We start from the raw sequence: 22613 nt of genomic DNA, 5'->3' as shown, positions 1-22613 counted from the left end.
ATATGTACTTTTCCTATTTGTGGTCTATTTATTTTTTTAATCTGTTAATTATACACAGGCAATTGCCGAGACAACTTTAAGGCTTCCCTAATGTCCGAGCCATAGAACATATGGCTAGCGAAAGCAAACGGCTAACTGCACCTGCTTCCTATCCGTATGCTGCTGCGATCTACACAGTGGGGCCTGAACTGGCGAATCTGCGGCTGCCTGTTTGCTAGCTCCGTTAGCAAAGAGGGATAGCAGCTGTCACGCTCCCCAGTTGAAATCGTGCTGGGTTTGCTGCCGCTCAGAGTTCATGTAAGTTTAAAAAGGCTCTGTGCTATATTTTCTGTTTCAACCCACCATTGTTGTATTTTTTATTGTCAATGATGTCTATCTTATACTAAGTAGCTTAACTACACGAGAGCTAGCCTAAAGTGGAGTTTATTCCCAAGTTGGTCGAGAAAACTGGAGCTGAACCGGCTAATATTGTAGCTTACCTATGCAACGTTAGCTCATGTTAAGCGCACAATAGTGAGCTGTCACGAATACACAGTTAATCCAAATATAGGAATAAACACACCAAAGTGTTTTAACATTTTCATTTTGTTGTGATGCTGGTGAACTTTACTGTTCTAACGCGGCAGCCATGGTTTTATTTTCATTATTTTACCTTTTTCTTAAATCTGTAAAGTGAATTTAACTTAATATAAATATATATACACACACACACACACACACGTATGTATATATATATGTGTGTGTGTGCATGTATACACACACATACATACAAACAGTGGGATTTAAAAAATCTTCACAATAAGAAAATTTTTTTTTGAGTTATCGTATTAAACCCTTAAATGTATGGGACATTTGAGATATATGGGACTTTTGAAATTCAGATCATTGCTTGTATTACATCGTTATTTTCTGTAGCATATTAATAGTAACAAAACCAAAGCAATACAGGATTAGTTTATGATCATGTTACAATGTAATGGTCTTGATTTTGATTGGTTTTGTAATTCTTGAATATTAATGTGAGCTAAATTTACTCTTAGCCTGTCACAGTTTGCCGGCCTTTATCATACCCATGCTTAGACAACTGCTGCAGGATAACTGTCATTGTTCACATACTTTCATGCATACTTTTCTTTTATGTGAAAGGTTTCAAATGTGCATCTGTGAATGTTCTCGAGGGCAAATTTAACACATTGTTGTAGTCGTGAAACTGGGGTATTACAACAAATACATTTATCACCTGATGTACGTTGGCCCAAAGACACATTTTCCCCAGAATTTAAGCCATTTAGTCAATTAAGAATTGGAAAGTCTAGAACCCCCATATGTTTTCTGTTATTATTCATATTCATTTGTCTCTGGGTCTAGCCACTGGGAATTAAGCTGGCAGAAATCTTTGTTACGTGCTCAGCTCAGTGGGACCCCAACGCGCATGCTCTATGAGCCAAAATTGCAGAAATGTGGAGAACATCTGGGTACCTCATGGAGGAAGCTTGGATGTCTTTTTGGATCACTGAGCAACTTTTATTCAATTTTAAGAACCGTGAACTGTGTTGTCTGTGGTATCCAGTTCTCATTTAGGCCTGTATGATACAGAAAAATATCTTATAACTATCATTTTTTTCATATCAGTTGTATATTAATGTGTAAATATGTAAAATTTAACAAACTTTTAAATATAAACAAAAAAAAAAACATAACAAAAGACATATTCACTCTGTTGTAGTCCACTTTGTCTCCCACAAAGGATTGCAGTAGTGTCCCACTGAAGTGGGAAGTGAGGCTCATGCATGGATCAGATATGTGACTTAACTACAAATTTGATGTGGTAGTGAAGTATGACACCGTTGTCTCTCTACACTCTATGTACAGCTGGGAAAGTGTCGCTTGAGAGAGATGTTATGTCCATGGATTTGGACGTTGGACGGGTCAGTTAGCTGCTTAAATCTGATGTTTTTAAATATTCTTACTGACATCATGTCTTGTCATGGCGTTATCTGCCTTTGTGGGAGCATGGTTTTGACACAGTTTGCAGTGCACCCAGTTCTGCTTCTTTTTCAGACTTTTAATGGCCAAAATATCTCCACACTATCAAGTTACTTTGACATTTTAGCCATGTCGTCTTGCTTTGAACCTCTGGCTGTGTCCATTAGGGTTGTCACTCAAGTTTTCCTTAACGTTATCTCCCTCATGCTTAATTTATGGTGCTGCGATTATGTCCGTTTGTGTACATATTTTCTTACGGAAAGCCAGTAGAGAAGGGCTTTCAACCAATGCAAATGTGCTCAGTGCCGTCAATTGAATGCTGAGTGGTTGACAAGTCTGCAGGAACAGGCGAGGGAGTGACACTGTCTAAGACAGCACGAAAACTAAAGACAGTGGCTGGAGTGGACACTTTTCATTGTCTTTAACACTCTGTTTGTCTTCAGCTCTGGCTCAAGGACCAACAACACGAACAAGAGTAGGCTATAGACTAGTTGTACCACATATTTTCGACACTGCACCATTTGACAACAGGTGCTCTCTGCAGGTAAATGAACAGCCCGTAGATGCATACGGGCTGCCAACGTAGTAACACTGCTGGACCATAATTTCTTTTTCACACTCCTAACATACTGGTGTGCACGACTCCAGTAGCCTAAACATTAGTACATGTGCTGCTGCGAGGAGCTTCTCCTAATATGACATTGCTCTAACTCTATTCCAGCCACACGATTGCTGTTCTCACTGGCATTGGCTTTTTGTGTTGTCTGTCAAATTATAGAATGAGTTCTGTTGACTATTTATTGACCATGTCCCATATTGCTATTGAGAAAAGTTATTTCACAATTTTCTATTTTTATCCTTTTATCGCCCAGGCCTGTTCAACTTAATACATCCATGGTGGAAATACAGCCTAATCAGATGACACCAGGGAACATGATGCACTCACAATATATAGACGAGCTCCATTATATCTTTTCTAACAATGTGATTGTCAGTGTCCAGAGAAGCAGTTCTGTGCCAGAATGTTTCTAGTGGTGCAAAAGTTTATCTTTAAACTTTTCTGCCATCGTTGCTCCAACTTGTGATGCACTGATGCATCGTGAAATGTAGTGTTAGGACATTTGCTATGTCAGAAGAGCAGTTTTGGGTGACTCTGGTTTCTAAGTTAGAGTTTTAAAAAAGTCGCTTAAAGTAGCTTAAAGTTGGAGTGCAACACTCAGTGTGGCTTAGGTGAGAAAAAGTTTGGGCATCAAATATGATATAAAAAAAAGACTAGCACACTACAAGAACACAATATCATATTTGGCATAATACCAAGAAAGTAAACATAGTACACGTATTGTCTGATTGATGTTGTACCCAAATAGATTCATATCACATACGCAGGGGAATGATGAAATTAACATAAACACTCGTACGAATGAGCTATGTACAGATTTTTGATTACCCATTGTTAGTAAATGGGGACCAATGGATCTGCATTGACTAAAAACCAATAGTGTGAGAGAATACACAGAATTTTAATTTTCTTTATGTAATCAGTTAATCAGTCAGTCTTTTTTAAGACTGGGCTGCATGATTTTGCATAAAATGAGAATCTTGATTTTTTTTTTTTTGCTTAGAATTGAGATCACGATTCTCTCACGATTTTCTTTTCCAGTATAAATATTTATTGCGCTTATTAACTGCACATCAACTTCGTAACAGTTGAGACTGAACATAAAAACAATAAATAAACATAAAAACAATAAATGTCTCACATTTTGTTGTTGCCGCAAAATGTTGTACTGCTTGTAATTCCGTCTCCACCATTGCTCGACACTGCGTGTATAGAGCAGGCAGTGCAACAATAGAAAATAGTTGCAGGACGGCACTGTGTAGCGTTTGTCTAGGGTGTTGATCATTTTCCTAAATCCCTCGTTTTGCACAGTGTTGATGGGAGCCATATCTTTGGTCAGGTGATAAGTAATAGCCTCTGTAATTTCTTTGTGCCTGCGGGAGTTCGACGGGTATAGGGAAGCGCTGTATAAGGTTCCCGTTATTGATGTTTGGGTGGTTGACTGGGACAGATTTTCTCCTGTCACTTTCTTGTCCTTTACAGCTTCCTCATCTCTCAGGTGCCCTCCGTTGTTTTTTCCCTGCCAGCTGACTTCTGTATCACGTGGTATAAGGCTCTGCCTTTGCCATTTGTTGAGCAGGAAGAGTGAGCGCTTGTTTTCATGCAGCTTATGTCCCGGATCAAAATGCGGTACAATCGTCATCCTTTTCTTTTTCTTTTTTTAAATCGTTGTCACTTGGAAATGAGATCGCACATAAGTATGAATTGAGATCGTGATTTTCTAACGATTAATTGTGCAGCCCTAATCTGATATAATATACAATGATTGAAGCATTGACAATAGTGGAAAGCCTTAGTATTTCTGCTTTCAGTTGATCTCTTCTTCTGGGCAACATTCATTTCAAACTTTCTCACAATACAATTATTGCTGAGATTTTTTGTGTAAATAAAAATACATAGAAATCACTATTTAGGGCAAATATGAGGAAGATGATTGCATTTGTCTTCATAACCAGCAGCTGCATCTGGTGCTAAAGAGTTTTACATCTTCATGGTGTCTTTTAATCTAAAATCTGTAGGGCCTTCCAGTTCCTTCAGATGGTGCTGCCACACTGCACTCTTCTTTTAATCACAATGTTCAGGTTGGCAGACAGGTAAGGAAATATCCTCCCACAGTCAATTTCAACTGTGGGAATGAACCATGAAAAGAGGAAACGTTTGTATCCAGACTGGTGTGCTCACACACCAACACCATACCACAGAAAAATGGTGGTTAAATGATAGATTTACATATGTGATTCAAACCGCCTGTGCTGCCTGTGTCTGTGCAGTAATAGCTTTGATATTTTCATTTAAGAGTGGGTGTACAAGCAATATGTGCATCTTTAATAAGATACAAGTGCACATAGCTGGAAGTGCTTGTAACTTGTTAAATACATGTATTTGCGAAACAGGAGAATTGGAGCTTTTGTAATTAGGTCAGGTGGATAAGTGAGACTGCGTTGCAGGTAATAGCTCACTTCACTCTTTTTCTTTTTTGTTTTGTTTTTTTCTAAATCGATAACGCATTTCAGTGTAATATCCGTCGCTCCAGCGCCTTGATGCTGCATGCGGTACCTCGGCCTCAGGATACATTTTCAGAGGTTATCCAAATGAGATCTGCCTTTTTGTGGCTCTTGTTATTACTCTACCACTGGTCCTGTTTAAATCAATTCAGTTTCTCAAAAAAACAATGCTTTGATCCTTGATTTTATCAACTCCAGCTTTTTAGTGTTTCTAATTTCCTCATCCCCCAACATTTTGTTTTCATCCTGGGCCAGCTGTTGTTTTCCAGTGCCTCCCTGTAATATGTGTAAGACGTTTTCTTCTTCATGTCTCAGCCTTGTAAAAATCCTTCTTTTCCTCTTTCCTCAAGAAGTAATTTGCCAAGCGCAACATTATAAAGGAACATTAGGATAAACAAGCTTAGTATCATTTTATCCAGTCTGGCTTGGAACGTGTCAAGTATTTATTACTTGTTCCTCTCTCTCGGTCAGCATACCTTGTGGATAGAGCTCAAAGACTGTCACTCTAGACAACAGAGTAAAAAGCCCATCAAAATCACATTAGGACTTGGTTTATACTCACTGACGCTGTACTTTATAGAAAACATGTGAAAGTGATTGTTCTTTTTGACATATTGCTATCAGGCAATCAGCACATTATATAAGATTTATGCATTATTTATAATTATTAATAAACATGTTCTAACTCTGCCACAGCATTATATTATGATACATTACACAGAAAGTACAATGGAGTGCCCTTTTGTCCTGTGCAGAAGATCTGCGGCACAAACCACCTTTGAAATTGCAATGTTCTGTTTTTGTTGAGACTGTCTGAGACCTGTTGACTTAACTCTGTGGTCATTTTGGAAGCTGTAGTTTGCGGTAAAGTTGTACTGGAAAGCAAACCAGTAATTCAAACAGGTCTTTGTTGATGTTTAGCATGGTACTACTACTACTTTAAGGGTGTATTCACACTAGATACTTTTGATTTGCTCCCTGCCTAAGCATCAATGTCCCCTTGTACCACTCCAGTACTGGCTTGTGCTATATTTGCCATTAATCTGTGCCTGATTGCACTTCAGTTTATCTTTGTTTGTTTTCATACTCATCCTGTTCAGTACCTTTAAATTGAGCTCTGGTTTGTTTTTCTCCTTTGTGGAGTTCAGTTCATTTCTTCTAAGGTGCACTCTATATTTGCAATCGGACCAAAGCAATATCCCCAGACTTTTTGGGTGAAGTGGTCTTAGCTTAGTTCCAAACAAACTCCAGAGTGGTTCATTTATGATGAGATTGTGATTCAACCTTAAGCCAAACCAACTACCAGGTGTATGTTACAGACTTGAGCTAAACGCCTTTCCATAGCTATGTATGCTTTGCATTTGGGGTGGCTGTGACTCAGGAGTTGGAGCAGGTGATTTACTTATTGCAAGGTTGATGGTTCAATCTCTGGCTGCTCCAGTTTGCCCAGAGTTTTCTTGCACGGTGCATTCACTGGTGTTTAAATGTGTGTGAATGTGTTCCTGAATGGGTAAATGAGACATGTCGTGTAAAGCACTTGGAGTGTGGGTGCTATGTAAGAATCAGTCCATTAACCATTGGGAGATGCAGCAAAGTACCATAAATCGCTTATTTGTTTTGAAAAGTGCTATACAATTAAAGTTTTTTGCCCTGTCCCAGTGTTGTCAATAAGTGGGCTGAACATTCTTATGTGGTTTGTAGAAATGCAGGAAAATTGGTTTTCTTTGAGTTTACTTGCAGTTTCTTCTGTGTGAAAAGAAACCAAGGCACTTAAAACAGTTAAGTTTACAAATATATCAACTGATTGAGAGCAGAGTAAACGAACTATAGGTGTGCAAACTCTTCCCTCTTTCATACATTTATGCTTTTGAGAATTGCACTAGCACAACGCAGTGACATCCATTATTTTATGACATTTTGCAGCCTAATTAAAGCAGTTTTTGGAAGTAGTGGCACGCTGTCCTGTCCTTATGGGTATGGCTAGCAGGACACTACATGCGTCTCAGGGCCAAGTTACACTTGTCAAACAAACTGGAATTTAGGAGTCAAATGTGCTCAGTCACAGTGTTGTGAGTACACCGTGATATACCTGTATTCTTACTTTGACCCACTAACTTTTATAGTGTGAACAATGTTGGAGTGGTTAACACATCTGCCGAACATGCAAAAGACCCCTGATTTTAGACCAGAAGGAGGCAGAAACCCAGCCTCGGGGTGTCACAAGCTAGTGTACTCACAGAGTTGGTTCCAAGCCTGGATAAAAGGGAGGGTTGACTCAGGAAGGGCATCCGACATAAAATCTGGCCCACGTCAAATTTGCGGATCCAGCTGCTGTAGCAACCCCTTAAAAAACAAAGGAGTAATGTGTAGTAGCCAAAAGGTTGAGGTACTTGACCCTAAGTTACTCAGCAGTGCATCCATGCAGTCTGAACCCAAGTGAAAACACTTGGGTAGAAAAAGCACAGAAAATTTTGCTTGTATGAATTGGTGTGAAGGGGTGAATAAGTCAAGTTTTATAAAGTCCTTTGAGTGTTCAGAGTAGAAAAGAGCAATATAAGAACCGTTTGTTAATCACTTCCTGCAGAGCTAACATGTATAATATTTGAATTACAGCAATCTCAGGATGCTGGCTGCCCTCAGTATTCACCAGAAGTCATCATATTGCATTTGTGTTTTTGACTGTATGCTTGTTGTTTTGTTTTTGTTTTAGGTTTTTAGTCCGCTCATTGATCAAAATGAGTCACAACCCTTTGTTGAGGCTGGAGCAGCGGGCAGCTGAGGCCGATCAGCTCATTGAGTACCTCAAACAGCAAGTCCAGCTACTGAAGGAGAAAGCCAGTAAGATACGCTCATACACTTTTGTTTAAAGAAATTTCTCAGCTACTTTACGTATGTAGGGATTTATGTTTGTTTGTTTTACATTCAGTTTTTCCGTTATTTATTACACGTACTGGCAATAAAAAAAAAATAAAAATAAAAAAAGCTTTTAAATAGTTTCAGCTTTTTAGGGAAATATATTTCCACATTTAGCCTCTCCAACAATGATGTTCTGGGCAAACAAAAACATTGGGCACTGCCATGCCTAAATGCTAATACCAGTATTTGGGGTGGGAAATTATTGCATACTGGTTTATAATGAAGTTTGTTTGATTTTCTAATTTGTTTAGATTGGCTACATGCAAAAAGTCCCTGCACATGCCACTCCAGTGCCATTAACCTGTAATAAATAATAAAATGTTGCATTTCTTTTTTGTATTTCTCCTTTGTTATTCTCATGAAATAAACAACGTTTTGGGTGGATGCAGATGTTTACAAGAAACGTCGAATGAGCATTACATTTTTTCTCTTCTGTTAACTCATAGGTGCTGCATTTATTTATAAGGTTTGCCATAAATGTACAGTCTCAAAACTGTGAAACTCTATGTTAATTTTGTGGGGATTTTACATTCAATTGTGTGCTGACTAGTAACAAGAATTTACTGCAGTTCTCCAGGCCAGCGTCAGAGAGGAGAAGAAACTGATGGTGGAAAATGCCAAATTAAAGAACGACATAGAGGAACTTAAAAAGCAGCTGCTGGAGAAAGAAAAGAGAAGAGGAGGTATGTTGACTTTTTGTTCCTGGCAAGGTTTCCATCACAGATTAAATGTTTGTCTTCAAAAAGATTGATGTTGTTATCCTTTATATCTAGTTTTTGAAGCAATGGTGAGCACCCGCCTGACCATTTGATGTTAGTTGTTGCTCATTAGAGCGTTTGTTTGGTTTGTGCTATCAATGATAACATCTTGTGCATTCTCGCCTTAGCCTATTATAACCAGCTCTTTTTTTTGGGGGGGGGTATAAAACAACCATACTGCTTCAAAAATTCCCCGTTATATTGTGTGTGTCAGCCATTGCACTTATGACATATATTGACATTGAGAGGTAAACAGCTGAGGCCATTTAATGCTTTCCAGAAAGAAGATGCAGGAATAAAAGAGGGCTGGAAGAAATAAGTAATTTATCCTTGCTCAAAAAGCTTTTGGAGAGTCGAAAGAATGTGTTCCAATGAACTCAAGACAATGTGTTTCCACACAGTATATATGATTGTGATGTTTAGCTTTGGGGTTTCTTGTCGATGGCTTTAAGGTGACTGAAAACGGTTCAATCAAAACGTGGATAAATATAAAGGTTATTGAAAGTCAAAGAAATTCCTCAGCTTTGGATATCTGCCTGCAGCGGAGTTATGTTTTCAGTGCCTTTTGTCTGTTTGTTTTGTTCTGTCAACAAGATTACACAAAATCTACCAAGCTAACTTTAATGAAGCTCAGTGAAGAGGTTAGGAATGACCAAAGGAAGAACGTGTTCAATCCTGATGAATTGATTGAAAATGCTCATGTGAAGAAGGATTTCAATGAGAAACTCAGCATATTGCAGAAAAATAAATGTCAGGGATTGTATCTTATGTAATATTTTGATAGAGAAAGGAAAAATTGGTTTAAATGTGGAAAAAACCTCGAGAGGAAACTTAATGGGAATGTTAAGAGTTTTAGAGGTTGTTGCCTGTAATTCCAAGGTAAACCGGAAAGGTCCTGATCTCAGGTCCCAACATAGAATTAAGGTAATTAAAAGCATTATGGTGACGGTGGTGTGCCTGCAGACCGATGTTTGTCAGACATAGACACTGGATTTTGTAGGAATTCAAACATCAGGCGCCTGAAATGAGGGGTTACTTGTTCCTACAGAGTTATTGTCGGACATTGTTCCCCGCTTTATGGTTCCTTTTCCTTGTTTCCATCAACTTGGACACTGTGATTTTCCCATCAAAACAGTTTGCATCAGGAGAGCAATCCTCCCACTGGGTGTGTAAATAAAGCACCCCCCATATCATTTCATCATATTATGTTGATGCAACCAGCTCTGTGCATGAAAAGGGTCAACCAAGAAGTTGTGTGTGAAGTTTGAATATTCTCTGTTTTGTTCCAGTGCAGCTTTGTGTTCGTTCATTCATTCACATCGGATTTGGAAAACATGGAGTGCGTTCAGATCAGCCACAGAAAAAATGAGTCAATTATTAATCATGTACATTTTACTAATATTTTGCATCTGTTCTTTCTGTAGTGCTTGATGTTCCCATGCCATCAAGTGCCACCACTGTCGAGTGCAATTCAAAGCCCACTCCTCCTAAACCCTCTGGTCCAGCGCCTTCTGGTTCAGCACCATCTGTTGCTGCCGTCAAGGACATCTCTCCTAAAGATGAGGCTAAAAAGAAGAAGCCTGAGAAAAAAGGTAAAAGGAAAAAGAACACGTTACATGATGAGGTGTTCCTATGAATCCACTGATGTTTTCATATGTTCTAAAATCATAAAAGAAGCTGTTCAACTTTTTCAGATCTTCCACATGGTGGTATTTATTTCTTGTATCCAGTTTCATTTTGGTCATTTGTTAACATACAGTTCAGGCAGACCATGAAGCCAAGCTCAACCGCAATCCTGGCAGATCAGCAGATGTCAAGCTGGCTCAACTATTTAAGTTGCTTTAGCTCATGTGCAGTTGCTGGACATGTGCAAGCTGCTTTGCAGCCCACCTCCACCCATCCATCCATTTTCTTTCACATGTCTAATTCAGGGGCTGGAACCTATACCAGCTGTCATAGGGCGAAAAGCCAGGTACACCTGCACAGATCACTAGTCTATCCCAGGGCTAACATAGAAAGACTGATCATATAAAAGACCCTCATTGTTCACCCTCATATTCAAATCTATGGCCAATTTGTAATCACCATTTAACCTTATGCCGTGCATAAGTTTTTGGACTGTGGGAGGAAGCTGGAGTACCTGGCGAGAACCCACACAAGCACAGGTAGAACATAAAAACACCACATAGAAAGGCCTCAGGTGGGATTTGAACCTAGGACCTTGTGGCCGCGAGGCAAACCTGGTAACCAACAAACATCTTTCTCTATGTAAATGTCTAATATCAAGTGAAAATGAGAATTATCTGCACATGTGGTCTGTTTTTATTCCTTAATGGTTCCACAAAGCACTTTACAGTATGTTCCTTACTGGCCCGTTCATGCACACATTGACACGTCAGGTACAACTGGATGCAAACCAACTTGTCAAAGGACTTTTATTACGTAGTTGGGTCTGGGATCACTCCCATTAGTGGACAACCCACTCTACCACCTGTTCCATGGCTGCCTCATCGCCACAGCCTGTTAATGGATCCAAGATTTCAGGCTCCGCAGGACAATATCCAGTGACGTTTGATTTGTCTGGAATTTGTAAACCACATATATGACAAGTCGTCTTTGTGCAATGTCACAGCTAATTGGATCTAATTTGAGCGTAATTTAATGTTAATGTTTCATTGATGTGCATCATTTGTGTACTTTATTATGAAGTTAAACTGTTTTACGTTTATGACAAGTTTACAGTACAAAACAAGAAAATCCGTGCCATAAACCTGGATTAATTAGCAGTAAAACAAATATTTATTCTTGTTTCAGGAAATCTTGTTTGACCTAATTGCGAGGGCTGCAGCATACACACAGGCAAGAGTCAGCTCTGGGTTTGTTTATGAGGTTACTATTTAAAAAGACACTGACAAATTCATTGGAGCTTCTGGCTTTTCTCACATCCAGAACTGTTCATAAAAATGGTGACTTGGTCTTTACTTCATTCAAACACTTATCACTAGCTAAACTATATAAGCTCATGTGCAGCTTTGGAGGAGTTTAAGTAATGTTACATGACTGTCCTGCCATCACAGTAGAGAAACAATAACATGGTGTAAAAGCGATGAATTTAAATTAAATGCAGGTTGCAATTTCAATGCTTTAGAGCTAGTTTGGCCTTTGAGGAATGATAGAAGACTGAGATGATTTCATCACAGCACGGTGAAGGAAAGCTGCTTGACCTCTAGAAAGTAGCATTCAGTGGCACTTTTCGTAAACCAAACTTGGGTATTGATATTGTCAGTAGGTCAAAATATGTCCTCTGTAATCCTGCGAGTATGTGAAAAATATCCCCTCGCCAAAATTATTTCCGAAGTAAAGGAATTTGCAACACAGCTTTTCCAAACATCTTGGTTTTATTTTGGATGCTTACATTATTTTACTTTGCACACAGAAACAAAATGATTTCAGCCTACAGTTGTCTGTTGTAGTTTTAAACTACAGGGAGTGCAGAATTATTAGGCAAGTTGTATTTTTGAGGAATAATTTTATTTTTGAACAACAACCATGTTCTCAATGAACCCAAAAAACTCATTAATATCAAAGCTGAATGTTTTTGGAAGTAGTTTTCAGTTTGTTTTTAGTTTTAGCTATTTTAGGGGGATATCTGTGTGTGCAGGTGACTATTACTGTGCATAATTATTAGGCAACTTAACAAAAAACAAATATATACCCATTTCAATTATTTATTTTTACCAGTGAAACCAATATAACATCTCCACATTCACAAATATACATTTCTGACATTCAAAAACAAAACAAAAACAAATCAGCGACCAATATAGCCACCTTTCTTTGCAAGGACACTCAAAAGCCTGCCATCCATGGATTCTGTCAGTGTTTTGATCTGTTCACCATCAACATTGCGTGCCTCAGTGCCGCAACCACAGCCTCCCAGACACTGTTCAGAGAGGTGTACTGTTTTCCCTCCTTGTAAATCTCACATTTGATGATGGACCACAGGTTCTCAATGGGGTTCAGATCAGGTGAATAAGGTGGCCATGTCATTAGTTTGTCTTCTTTTATACCCTTTCTTGCCAGCCACGCTGTGGAGTACTTGGACGCGTGTGATGGAGCATTGTCCTGCATGAAAATCATGTTTTTCTTGAAGGATGCAGACTTCTTCCTGTACCACTGCTTGAAGAAGGTGTCTTCCAGAAACTGGCAGTAGGACTGGGAGTTGAGCTTGACTCCATCCTCAACCCGAAAAGGCCCCACAAGCTCATCTTTGATGATACCAGCCCAAACCAGTACTCCACCTCCACCTTGCTGGCGTCTGAGTCAGACTGGAGCTCTTTGCCCTTTACCAATCCAGCCACGGGCCCATCCATCTGGCCCATCAAGACTCACTCTCATTTCATCAGTCCATAAAACCTTAGAAAAATCAGTCTTGAGATATTTCTTGGCCCAGTCTTGACGTTTCAGCTTGTGTGTCTTGTTCAGTGGTGGTCGTCTTTCAGCCTTTCTTACCTTGGCCATGTCTCTGAGTATTGCACACCTTGTGCTTTTGGGCACTCCAGTGATGTTGCAGCTCTGAAATATGGCCAAACTGGTGGCAAGTGGCATCTTGGCAGCTGCACGCTTGACTTTTCTCAGTTCATGGGCAGTTATTTTGCGCCTTGGTTTTTTCACACGCTTCTTGCGACCCTGTTGACTATTTTGAATGAAACTCTTGATTGTTCGATGATCACGCTTCAGAAGCTTTGCAATTTTGAGACTGCTGCATCCCTCTGCAAGATATCTCACTATTTTTGACTTTTCTGAGCCTGTCAAGTCCTTCTTTTGACCCATTTTGCCAAAGGAAAAACGTTGCCTAATAATTATGCACACCTGATATAGGGTGTTGATGTCATTAGACCACACCCCTTCTCATTACAGAGATGCACATCACCTAATATGCTTAATTGGTAGTAGGCTTTCGAGCCTATACAGCTTGGAGTAAGACAACATGCATGAAGAGGATGATGTGGACAAAATACTCATTTGCCTAATAATTCTGCACTTCCTGTAGTGTCACACACGTCTCCTGAGCAATGCCAGCCCATTCTTCTTTGGCGAATCTCTTAAACTCCTCCAGATTTGATGTTCCTTTGGCACGGACCTTGATCTTAAGTTCACCCCACAGCTTTTCAATGAGATTCAAGCCAGGGCTTTGTGCAGGCGGCCTGTTAATACCATTCACTTTGGTCTTCTGGAGGTAGTTCTTCACCAGGAACCACATTTGTTTTGGGTTGTTGTCGTGTTGGAAGACCAATTACAACCCAGACATAGTTGTGCTGCTGACTGCTCAAGGTTTTCTTTGAAAATCTTCACATATCCTTTTTTTCTTAGTGATTCCTTCCAGTTTGACAAGATTCCCAGATCCAGACATGTGAAGTGTCACCACGGCATAATATTCCCACCGTTGTGTCACAGTGTGGAGGCGGTGTTTTCTCTATGCCTTTTCCTTTTTCTCTATATAAACCTAAACTGATTCCTTTTGTTTTTGGCTTGATGTTTCATCAGATGACAGCTTGAACCCTTGAAGTCTTTTATACTGTATGTTATTGGAGGATAACCCTCAGTTTTAACTTGATTTTTAAGTATCACAAAGTTAAAGTTCATCGCTGCACAGCAGTTTGTTATTTTATGGCTAAATATATTGTCTGTTTTACCTTTTTGTGACTTATCATCTTATGTGCAGCACTTTGTGTTTCTTTCTAGAAAGGTGCTATATAAATACAATTTTATTTTTTATTTATTTATTTATTTATTTAATAAAAGGGTCTGTTTTTCAGCGGGGTAAATAATATCGGCACCAGTCATTTTTGGTTTTTTTATTAATATGTTATTCTGTTTTTGTGTGCAAATAGAAACTATTTATGCTTTGTAAAGAAAACTGCTATATTTAGAAATGTTATTTCATTGGGGGGCTAATAATTTTGTCCTCATCTATATGGTTCACACTTTGTGGCGTCTGACTTCATTTCCTTCTATGGAAATGGAAACATACATTGGTGATATTGTTTCAGCTATGGTTTGTTTTCTGCAAGAGTCCATGGGAAGTCACCAGTTGGCTGAAAATATTCTCAATGCTTTTAAATAAATATTTCCTGTCATATTATTCACATTTATTATAATACCATGAAAACTGTGACAGATGTGTTTCTTCAGCAGATGTTTCTTTTAATACATGATGAGTAGCTACTGACTGACTTTCCTTTTAAAAGCATTTTTGGCACTGAAATGTGCAATTTTAAATTAAACCATGTTCCTGTACACTCTTAGTGTGAATTTATTTATTTTTTATTTCTGCAGGAGAGAAAGCTGAGAAGAAACAGGCTGCCCCCAGCCAAGAGGATACCAAGGTGGATGTGTCTCGTCTGGACCTGCGTATCGGCCGTATAATCACTGCAGAGAAGCACCCGGACGCTGACAGTCTGTATGTGGAGCAGGTTGATGTGGGAGAAGCTGCCCCCAGAACAGTGGTCAGCGGACTGGTCAAGCACATACCTCTGGACCAGGTACAGTATTACTCCTTCAGACAAGATAAAAGTTTTCCTGTTATAAATAAGATTAGAGAAAATACGCATTTACGTTAAAGTTTAAGGGGTTTTATTTGCTTACAAATTATTTAGATTTGTTTCATTACAGATCCTAAAGTAAAATGTTTATTAGAATTTTATTAGATAAACAAAGGTACGACAAACAACAAAACCCAACATGTCGAAATACCTTATTACTCTAGAAGTAGAGCATGATGGAAAGTTTTCAAATTGATTTTGCATAATGTGTGGTGTTAGTTACACTAAAATAAAAACAAGTACTGAAAAACGGAAACTGACGGGCTCATCGGCTGCATCTTAAATTGAACTCACAGCTGGCTACAGCAAAATAATGTATTAAAATCTGTTTTTTATTATTGCAAAAGTACAACAGTGAAAGTTTCTGTGTGCACTTCACTGGACCTGCAGCCTCTCGTCCACTCTGCTCCACCTCAGTTTGCAGCCAATCACGTACTAAACTTTGTTTGATTCAGCCTCTGTGCTCCAGATTTGACTCCTTATTTGCTCGGATTAGCTCTCCACACTCTGGATTCTCTTCTCAGCTCAGCTACAATTGACCAGTCTATTATGGAAATGCTGTTTTATAACATTTCTGTACTTTCTCCAGCTTTCTAAAACTCCAGAGACATGAATCAAAAAACTAAATGCAACAGCACAATGAGTTATTTTTACATTGATATAGCAGACCTTATTATTGTAGGATCTTTACCTTATAATGTAAAGCAGATTGAGGCAACTGCTGCTATGATAAATTAAGTTGAATTGAATTTACTAAAAGGTGTCCTACATTTTTTAGAAAAAGGCCTTATTTTCTTAGATCTGGGATGCATCATCTCATCAAAATCCTTTTTTTTTTTTTTCTTCTTCTTCTTCTTCTTCTTCTTCTTAGCTTTTAGGGAAACTGTCTTCTTTTAAATCGTGGTAAACCTCAGAGGTCTCCTGGGTTTTTGCTTCCTTTGGTTATTGAAATGAGGCAAAGAGACCATAAAGCCTTGGATGCAGTCATTTCGAATTAGAGCATTGGAATTAGCATTATTGTTTCTGATGTATTATGAAATTCTCAGTCCTGTCCTCAAACAAATGAAATTCCTTTCAACCAAAGGAATTGGATATAATTTGTTTTTCCTCTTTCTCTTTGTATGCAGATGCAGAACCGCATGGCAGTCCTGCTGTGCAACCTGAAGCCAGCCAAGATGAGAGGAGTAGTGTCCCAGGCTATGGTCATGTGCGCCAGCTCGCCGGATAAGGTTGAAATTCTTGATCCTCCTAGCGGAGCAGTGCCGGGTGACAGAGTTACTTTCCAGGGCTTTCCAGGTACGGTTACTCTCGTCACTTTAATTTACCTGCACAAAAGAATATGCCGACCCATCAGAATTGAGGATTTTATCTTAAAACTATTTCCAGACAAGCAAGCACTAGGGATCACTCGCTGACTACCGGTGATAGTCACTGACATTTAGTTTGAAAAAATTTCCCAGACTCGTATCCACAAAATGACTCTGTGTTTGGGAATTGAAGGGTGTCGCTGAACCCTTTCACTGCCAGAAACAACATGGCGGTTTGAGCATTCATTCCTATGACGACACCAATCACAATTTGTTTTTAGACCCCACTGAAAACTCTCATTAGCTGACCCCTCGTTTCTGTTTGGTGGTGGCTAAATGGCCTGTGACTGCTGCTTCGGCAGGCTAATCAACACTCCCTGCTAGCAGCGTAATGTGATCTTTTTTGTTGTCAGTTGAAAAGGTAATTACCTTGTTAAGCCCAAAGGATATAAATGAGTTTAGAGAAGAGAACACACGACCCCCAGTTCCTATCTGTTAACTAATCAGCAAGACCATGTAGGAGTCAGGTTCCTTTCCTCTGAAGTTTCCCAAACACTTTCCAGGATATATGACCTGAAACGGCAAAAAAAAAAAAGCCATCACAAAATACATTTACAAAGCTGAATATGATGAAGGGGTTCACAATAACAATATTGGGAGTTCACTTTTTTTGAAATGAGATATAATCAGCCTCAGTCTATGGTCCAAGAAAGGGTATTAGGCTACGTTCACACTGCAGGTCTTGATGCTCAATTTTGATTTTTTTGATCAAATCAGATTCTTTTTGTCTGCTTGTTCACACTACAAATAAAATGTGACAGCAAACGCGCTCTAGAGTGAACCCTCAGAGCGGCCCGCATGCGCAAAAGAAGACGTCACACACAACGCGCTCAGTTTAGACCCAGACCAAACAGTATTGTTCGACTGATCGCAATTAATATAAAGACTTGTTTCGGACTTTACGTTTCCCAATTTTGCTTTATTTTGTTATTTACATATGGCCTAATAATTATCCTTATTGCTGTTTTAGAGAGGAGCAGTGCTTCAAAGGATAGTTGCAGATTTCTGTCAGAATCTGCAGATTATACAGTACAAATAAAATGTTCACGTTTCTGCAACATTGTCTTCCCAACAGTTTCACTAACATCTACACGGGATGGCCAGGAAGCGTTCGCGATGTCTTCTCGGGTGCTTCTCCGGAGCTGATAATTGCCGTCTGTCTTGTGTCAGTGACGTAAAAGCCGGATTTAATGCGACATGACCGTTCAAACAGCAGTCACTTTCTAAAACATCAGATATGTATCGGACTCAGTACCACATACGAAAGTGACCCAGATCGGTCAAAAAAGTCAGATTTGATGTGCTTTCGCCTGCAGCGTGAACGTAGCCTTAGAGGTAACAGACACTAAATGCTGCAACATGCACGGGATGTGAACATGAATGGGTGTCTTTCTCTAGCGCTGTAATTGGCGTCCTGAAGGGAGGGGCAGAACTTCAAATGAGCACTGACAAAAAAATTTAAAAAGGAAATGTATATACAGGAAAAATCTTTAGTTTTTCATCTTTGGTGAGTTTAAAATCGCAAAGTCATTGGTGCATATTCACAAATCACTTGCCCGCTTGACTAATGCAAACAGGTTTGTGTTGTTTTGAACTTCTTTAATTGACACTAAACTGAAACATGCAGACACTCTCCGGAAATAAAATTACACAAAATTGAAAAGAAGAAATATTTTTTAAAAATCTGAGACTTTAAAAAAATAAATAAATAAAATTAAGAAAAAAGAAAATATAAAGAACTATAATAACTCTTGCCTTAAGTGCAGCAGGCCACATGCATCCGCACAGGCTTTCAGCTGTGCCACTTGAAAAGCGTTCCTATTCATCGTGTCCTCTTTTTAACCAGAACATTTTTATGGATGCTACATTAAAAGAGTCCTGTTCTAACCATCCTCTAAAATGTGGTTAATGAGAAAACAAAAGGAGTGGAGAACGGGAAAAGATGGATTGGGATTTTTTTTTTTTATTTGATTTTTTTTTTTTTTTTTTTTTTTTTTTTTGTAATAACGTTTTGTTAAAAAAGTCAGGGAAGTTTTTAAAATACAGTGAAACAAAGGTGAAAAATAAAGCTGTCCTTTATTTTCCTCCTATCAAAACTCTTATAGCAGAGTTTCAGTTGAAGACAAACGACTCCTGGTGTTGGTAGATGGTTGGCAATTGTTCACATTTCCCCCAACTAATGGGGCCCAGTACTTCTGCTTGAACTTAAGAATGTACACAAGTGGCTCATCAAAACCTCTTTCACGCTTCTGATCAAAAACTGATTGTTGCCACTCTTGGGTTGTAAACCAACAGAAATTGCTGCCCTGAGAAATGAAACACATTTGTGTCCTCATAGCCCAAAATGGTTGTGTAGAGTAGAAAAAGTCAACACCAGACAGAAGTCAGCCAGTACCGGCTATAAATTTTCCGCAAATGCCAAGCAACATCAAAAACAAGGGCATCATAAAATGAGAACCTCACCTAATTGTTTCCCTTGGATTCATATTTTGATTCTGAGAAATTCGGTTTAGATGTTTTGAATTACAAGACCAAATGGCCTTTTTCAAAAAGCGGATGCTCTAATAGCACATGACATAAAGTCAAACCATTCACAATTCATGTGGTAGACATAAAATAAGCATTAGCTGGATAAATCATGAAATTACGTATTGTTGGTCAGTTGCTCACACTTTCATGGTTTCAAGGTCTCCAGGGCCCGTTTTTATATTCATAAACGAACCCTCATAATCACAGAGAAATGTGCTTGCTTATTATTTGTATATGCAACCACAGAAACCCTGTATTTTGTATTAGCAAAAGTAGACTTACTTTAATAACAGAACCCTCTGTATGTTCCAGTAAAAGTGTCAGCTGAATGATAATAGCTTTTGAAAAAAACAATTATGAAGTTCTTTGTTTTGTTTTGTTTTCGTGTCATCGTTGCCGTCTTCAGGGCCAATCTGGCATCTTTTGAGTAACAGCTGGTGTGTAATGCCACATAGGAGACAGTATAAAAGATGGATTACCACAGCAACTTGGTGAAGTCCCATTTAAAGGCCTAAAGCTGAGCGTTTTTGCTGTAGCTTTCTTGATGTTTTGAGACGTGATGAAAGAGGGTTGGATCCGACTGTTAAACCACAGATTCATTTGGTAACTTTCTAACTTCTGACTTCTAATGGCTTGTGATTGACAAGCCACTCAGCATAACCGCTTCTTTTTCTCTGGCTTTAATAATGACCAAACTTAAGACTCAGTCACTTTTATTCATTATTTATTATTCATATTTATTCTCACTCCAAGCTCTGCACAAGATTCTCGATGTACTCAGACATAGTGTATGCATACGAATGGGGAAAAATAAAAGATTTGATCTTTATCCATCTTTATTTAGCATTTCTGGAGGTCACAAGGATTTCAGAGTGTTACATGCTCTCTTGCCAGACTATATTCCTGGATGACTGGGGCTTGAAAAAATGGAAATACCAGTTTAGCCCATAATGCTTTCTGAGTTCTCAGAACGTGGGAATCAAGTGCCCTTTTTCCATGGACTCCTGTAGGCAGTTTTTTGCAATCGGAGAGGGTTGCTTCGGGCTCGCCTTTACAAAAGATGCAGATTTAAGCCAATTCTGATTTGTCTTCATCATTCCTCAGGGTAAATTCATTTGTTTTCAACTTTATATGTGCTCATTAAGCAGTGCAGAGGCCAACATGTTCTTATTTGGATACAATAAAGCTCCTGGATAATGGGTTTTGACAGAAAGTGTGGGTCTTCACACATTTTTCTCCCGTTTTGGATCAACCTTTAAAGCTGACATGAGCAATCACGTTTAGAAATGATTAGATGGGTCACAGTTTGCAACAGCTTTAACCCATCTGGTTATAAGGGATACCTAAAAATCAAATGCAAAGACTTTGAACATCACAATAAAAACAAACTCGTAGTCTTTGAGAATGTCCTTCACATGAGCAGAGAATAAAAGGTGAAGTCTAATATTTTCTTTTGATTGCAGGTGAACCTGATAAAGAGCTAAACCCCAAGAAGAAGGTGTGGGAGCAGGTTCAGCCAGACCTGCGCACTGACGACCAGTGCGTCGCAACCTACAAGGGAGCTGCGTTTCAAGTCGCTGGTAAAGGAGTGTGCAAAGCTCAAACAATGAGCAACAGTGGAATCAAGTAAACTAACAGAGCTGCTAGAGAAAAAAACCCTCAGTGTTTACTTTGCAATCATCTTCAGTGATGGATGGTGGAAATGGAAGTAAATGCTTTGAAGATGTTCAATAAAGGGGATTTGAGAAGTCCTACCAGTCTGTCCTTTGACTTTCAGGTCTTTTCTTTTTTAATGCCTGAACTAGACACAGTCATGGTCTATAAAGTGTAATCAATATTGTTGTGTTTATGGTTTAATTCTCCAGGTTTTGTCTTCCCCCAGGCACATTAGCTTGATTGTGCTTTGATTTTGCGGATGTAACTCTACCAAACTGGACTCCAACTAGTTTTGAGCATTTTAATGAGCTGGAAAGGAAATGGGGATGTTATACTGCAAGACCTCAACATATATCAGCTGCTTAAGCATCTTTCAGAGGCTACCTAAATGGATCTCAGCCCTGGCATTTTAATCTAATGGTCCACTATTATTAGCTCCACCGTTGCCGGTGCCCTGTGCTTTGTTTATTGCCGTCTTGAAAGTCTACCTTCCACCAGAAATTTCCATCTTCCCAAAAGAAACAGAGCTCTGCATCAGAGCCTTTAATGTTACATCAACAGTAATTAAGGCCATCCACACTACAGAAACATCTGTCATGTTTTTAATGCAGGCCACCACAGTCTGAGTCCTATTCTCAAGCACTCCAGAAAGTATGTGCTCAATTTCAAGCACAATTTTCCGAGGTTTGTTTTGCTGTATGGTTAGTGAGTTGTGATGGAGTCAAGAATTAAAAATCAACAACAACTGGATACCAGTGGTTATTTTCTTTTTTTCATAACAATGAATCAAACAGAGACGACATGATTCACACTGAAACTACGGCAAGATATTACATAGCTTAGCTCTAGCTAACAAACTTATTCTGTGGAGGGATGTTTGTAGTTCAGTTAGTTTATCTGCTGATTGTTAAGGGATAATTTTCATCTGTTGCCAGAGGCCAAAAAAGTCACCTGAACTTCAAATAAAATGACATTTAATTATAACAAGGAAAGCGACTGAGATCAACAGCAACTCGGCCATGAAGTGCACAGAGGTTGAGGACTTATCCAGAGTCAGTTGCTACTACAGACCTTCAAAATTCACGTGGCCGTCAGATTACCTCAAGAACAGTGGCCGAGCAGCTGCACCCAAGCCTTAAATCACCAAGCGCAATGGTGATGTAGTGCTATAAAGCATGCTGCCACTGGACTCTCGACCAGTGGTCCTGGTGATCTTATCAGAAATGATGAATGCAGAAAAGTACCATCAGATTTTGACCCACCATGCAATGTCACCCCGAAAATATCTGAGTAGCAGCGGCTTAATTTTTCAACATAACAATGATCCCACTGCCAATGCAGTAAAAGCATCCTGCATAGAAAAACACAGTGGAACACCGCCAGACATGGATTGTCCTCCACAGAGCACGCACCTCAACGTTAATGAAGCAGTGTGGGATCGTAATGACAGAGAACAGAACAAAAGGCAGCCAAGATCCAAAGAAAAGCTTTGAATGTCCTTTAAGAAGACTGGAGAATATACCCTATTTTCCTGGGAAATGAAATAAGCAGGATTCTTGCACAGGATTTTAGAGAGTGTAATCTGCCCAGCAGGTAAATCTGCAAATTTTACCACAGTATGAGTGGTACCTCACAGCATATAGACTTTAATGGCTGGACCTCGATGCTTCACA

The 22613-nt window shown here is 39.1% G+C and overlaps 1 protein-coding gene across 1 annotated transcript; it reads left to right on the top strand.

Moving 5' to 3' along the window:
• The first annotated feature begins 177 nt into the window (after positions 1-177).
• Positions 178-21048, top strand: LOC120728829 (aminoacyl tRNA synthase complex-interacting multifunctional protein 1-like). The gene is made up of 7 exons (XM_040024034.1): positions 178-297; positions 7820-7947; positions 8595-8708; positions 10208-10375; positions 15123-15328; positions 16516-16684; positions 20748-21048. Coding segments are annotated over exons 1-7 (954 nt in total). The 5' UTR covers positions 178-295; the 3' UTR covers positions 20915-21048.
• The last annotated feature ends 1565 nt before the right edge of the window (positions 21049-22613 follow it).

The sequence above is a fragment of the Simochromis diagramma genome, unplaced genomic scaffold (genome assembly GCF_900408965.1).
Source record: "Simochromis diagramma unplaced genomic scaffold, fSimDia1.1 OVJJ01000302.1, whole genome shotgun sequence".
Taxonomy (NCBI): domain Eukaryota; kingdom Metazoa; phylum Chordata; class Actinopteri; order Cichliformes; family Cichlidae; genus Simochromis; species Simochromis diagramma.
Note: the sequence above shows the minus strand (reverse complement) of the source record. Positions and strands in the feature narration are given on the sequence as shown.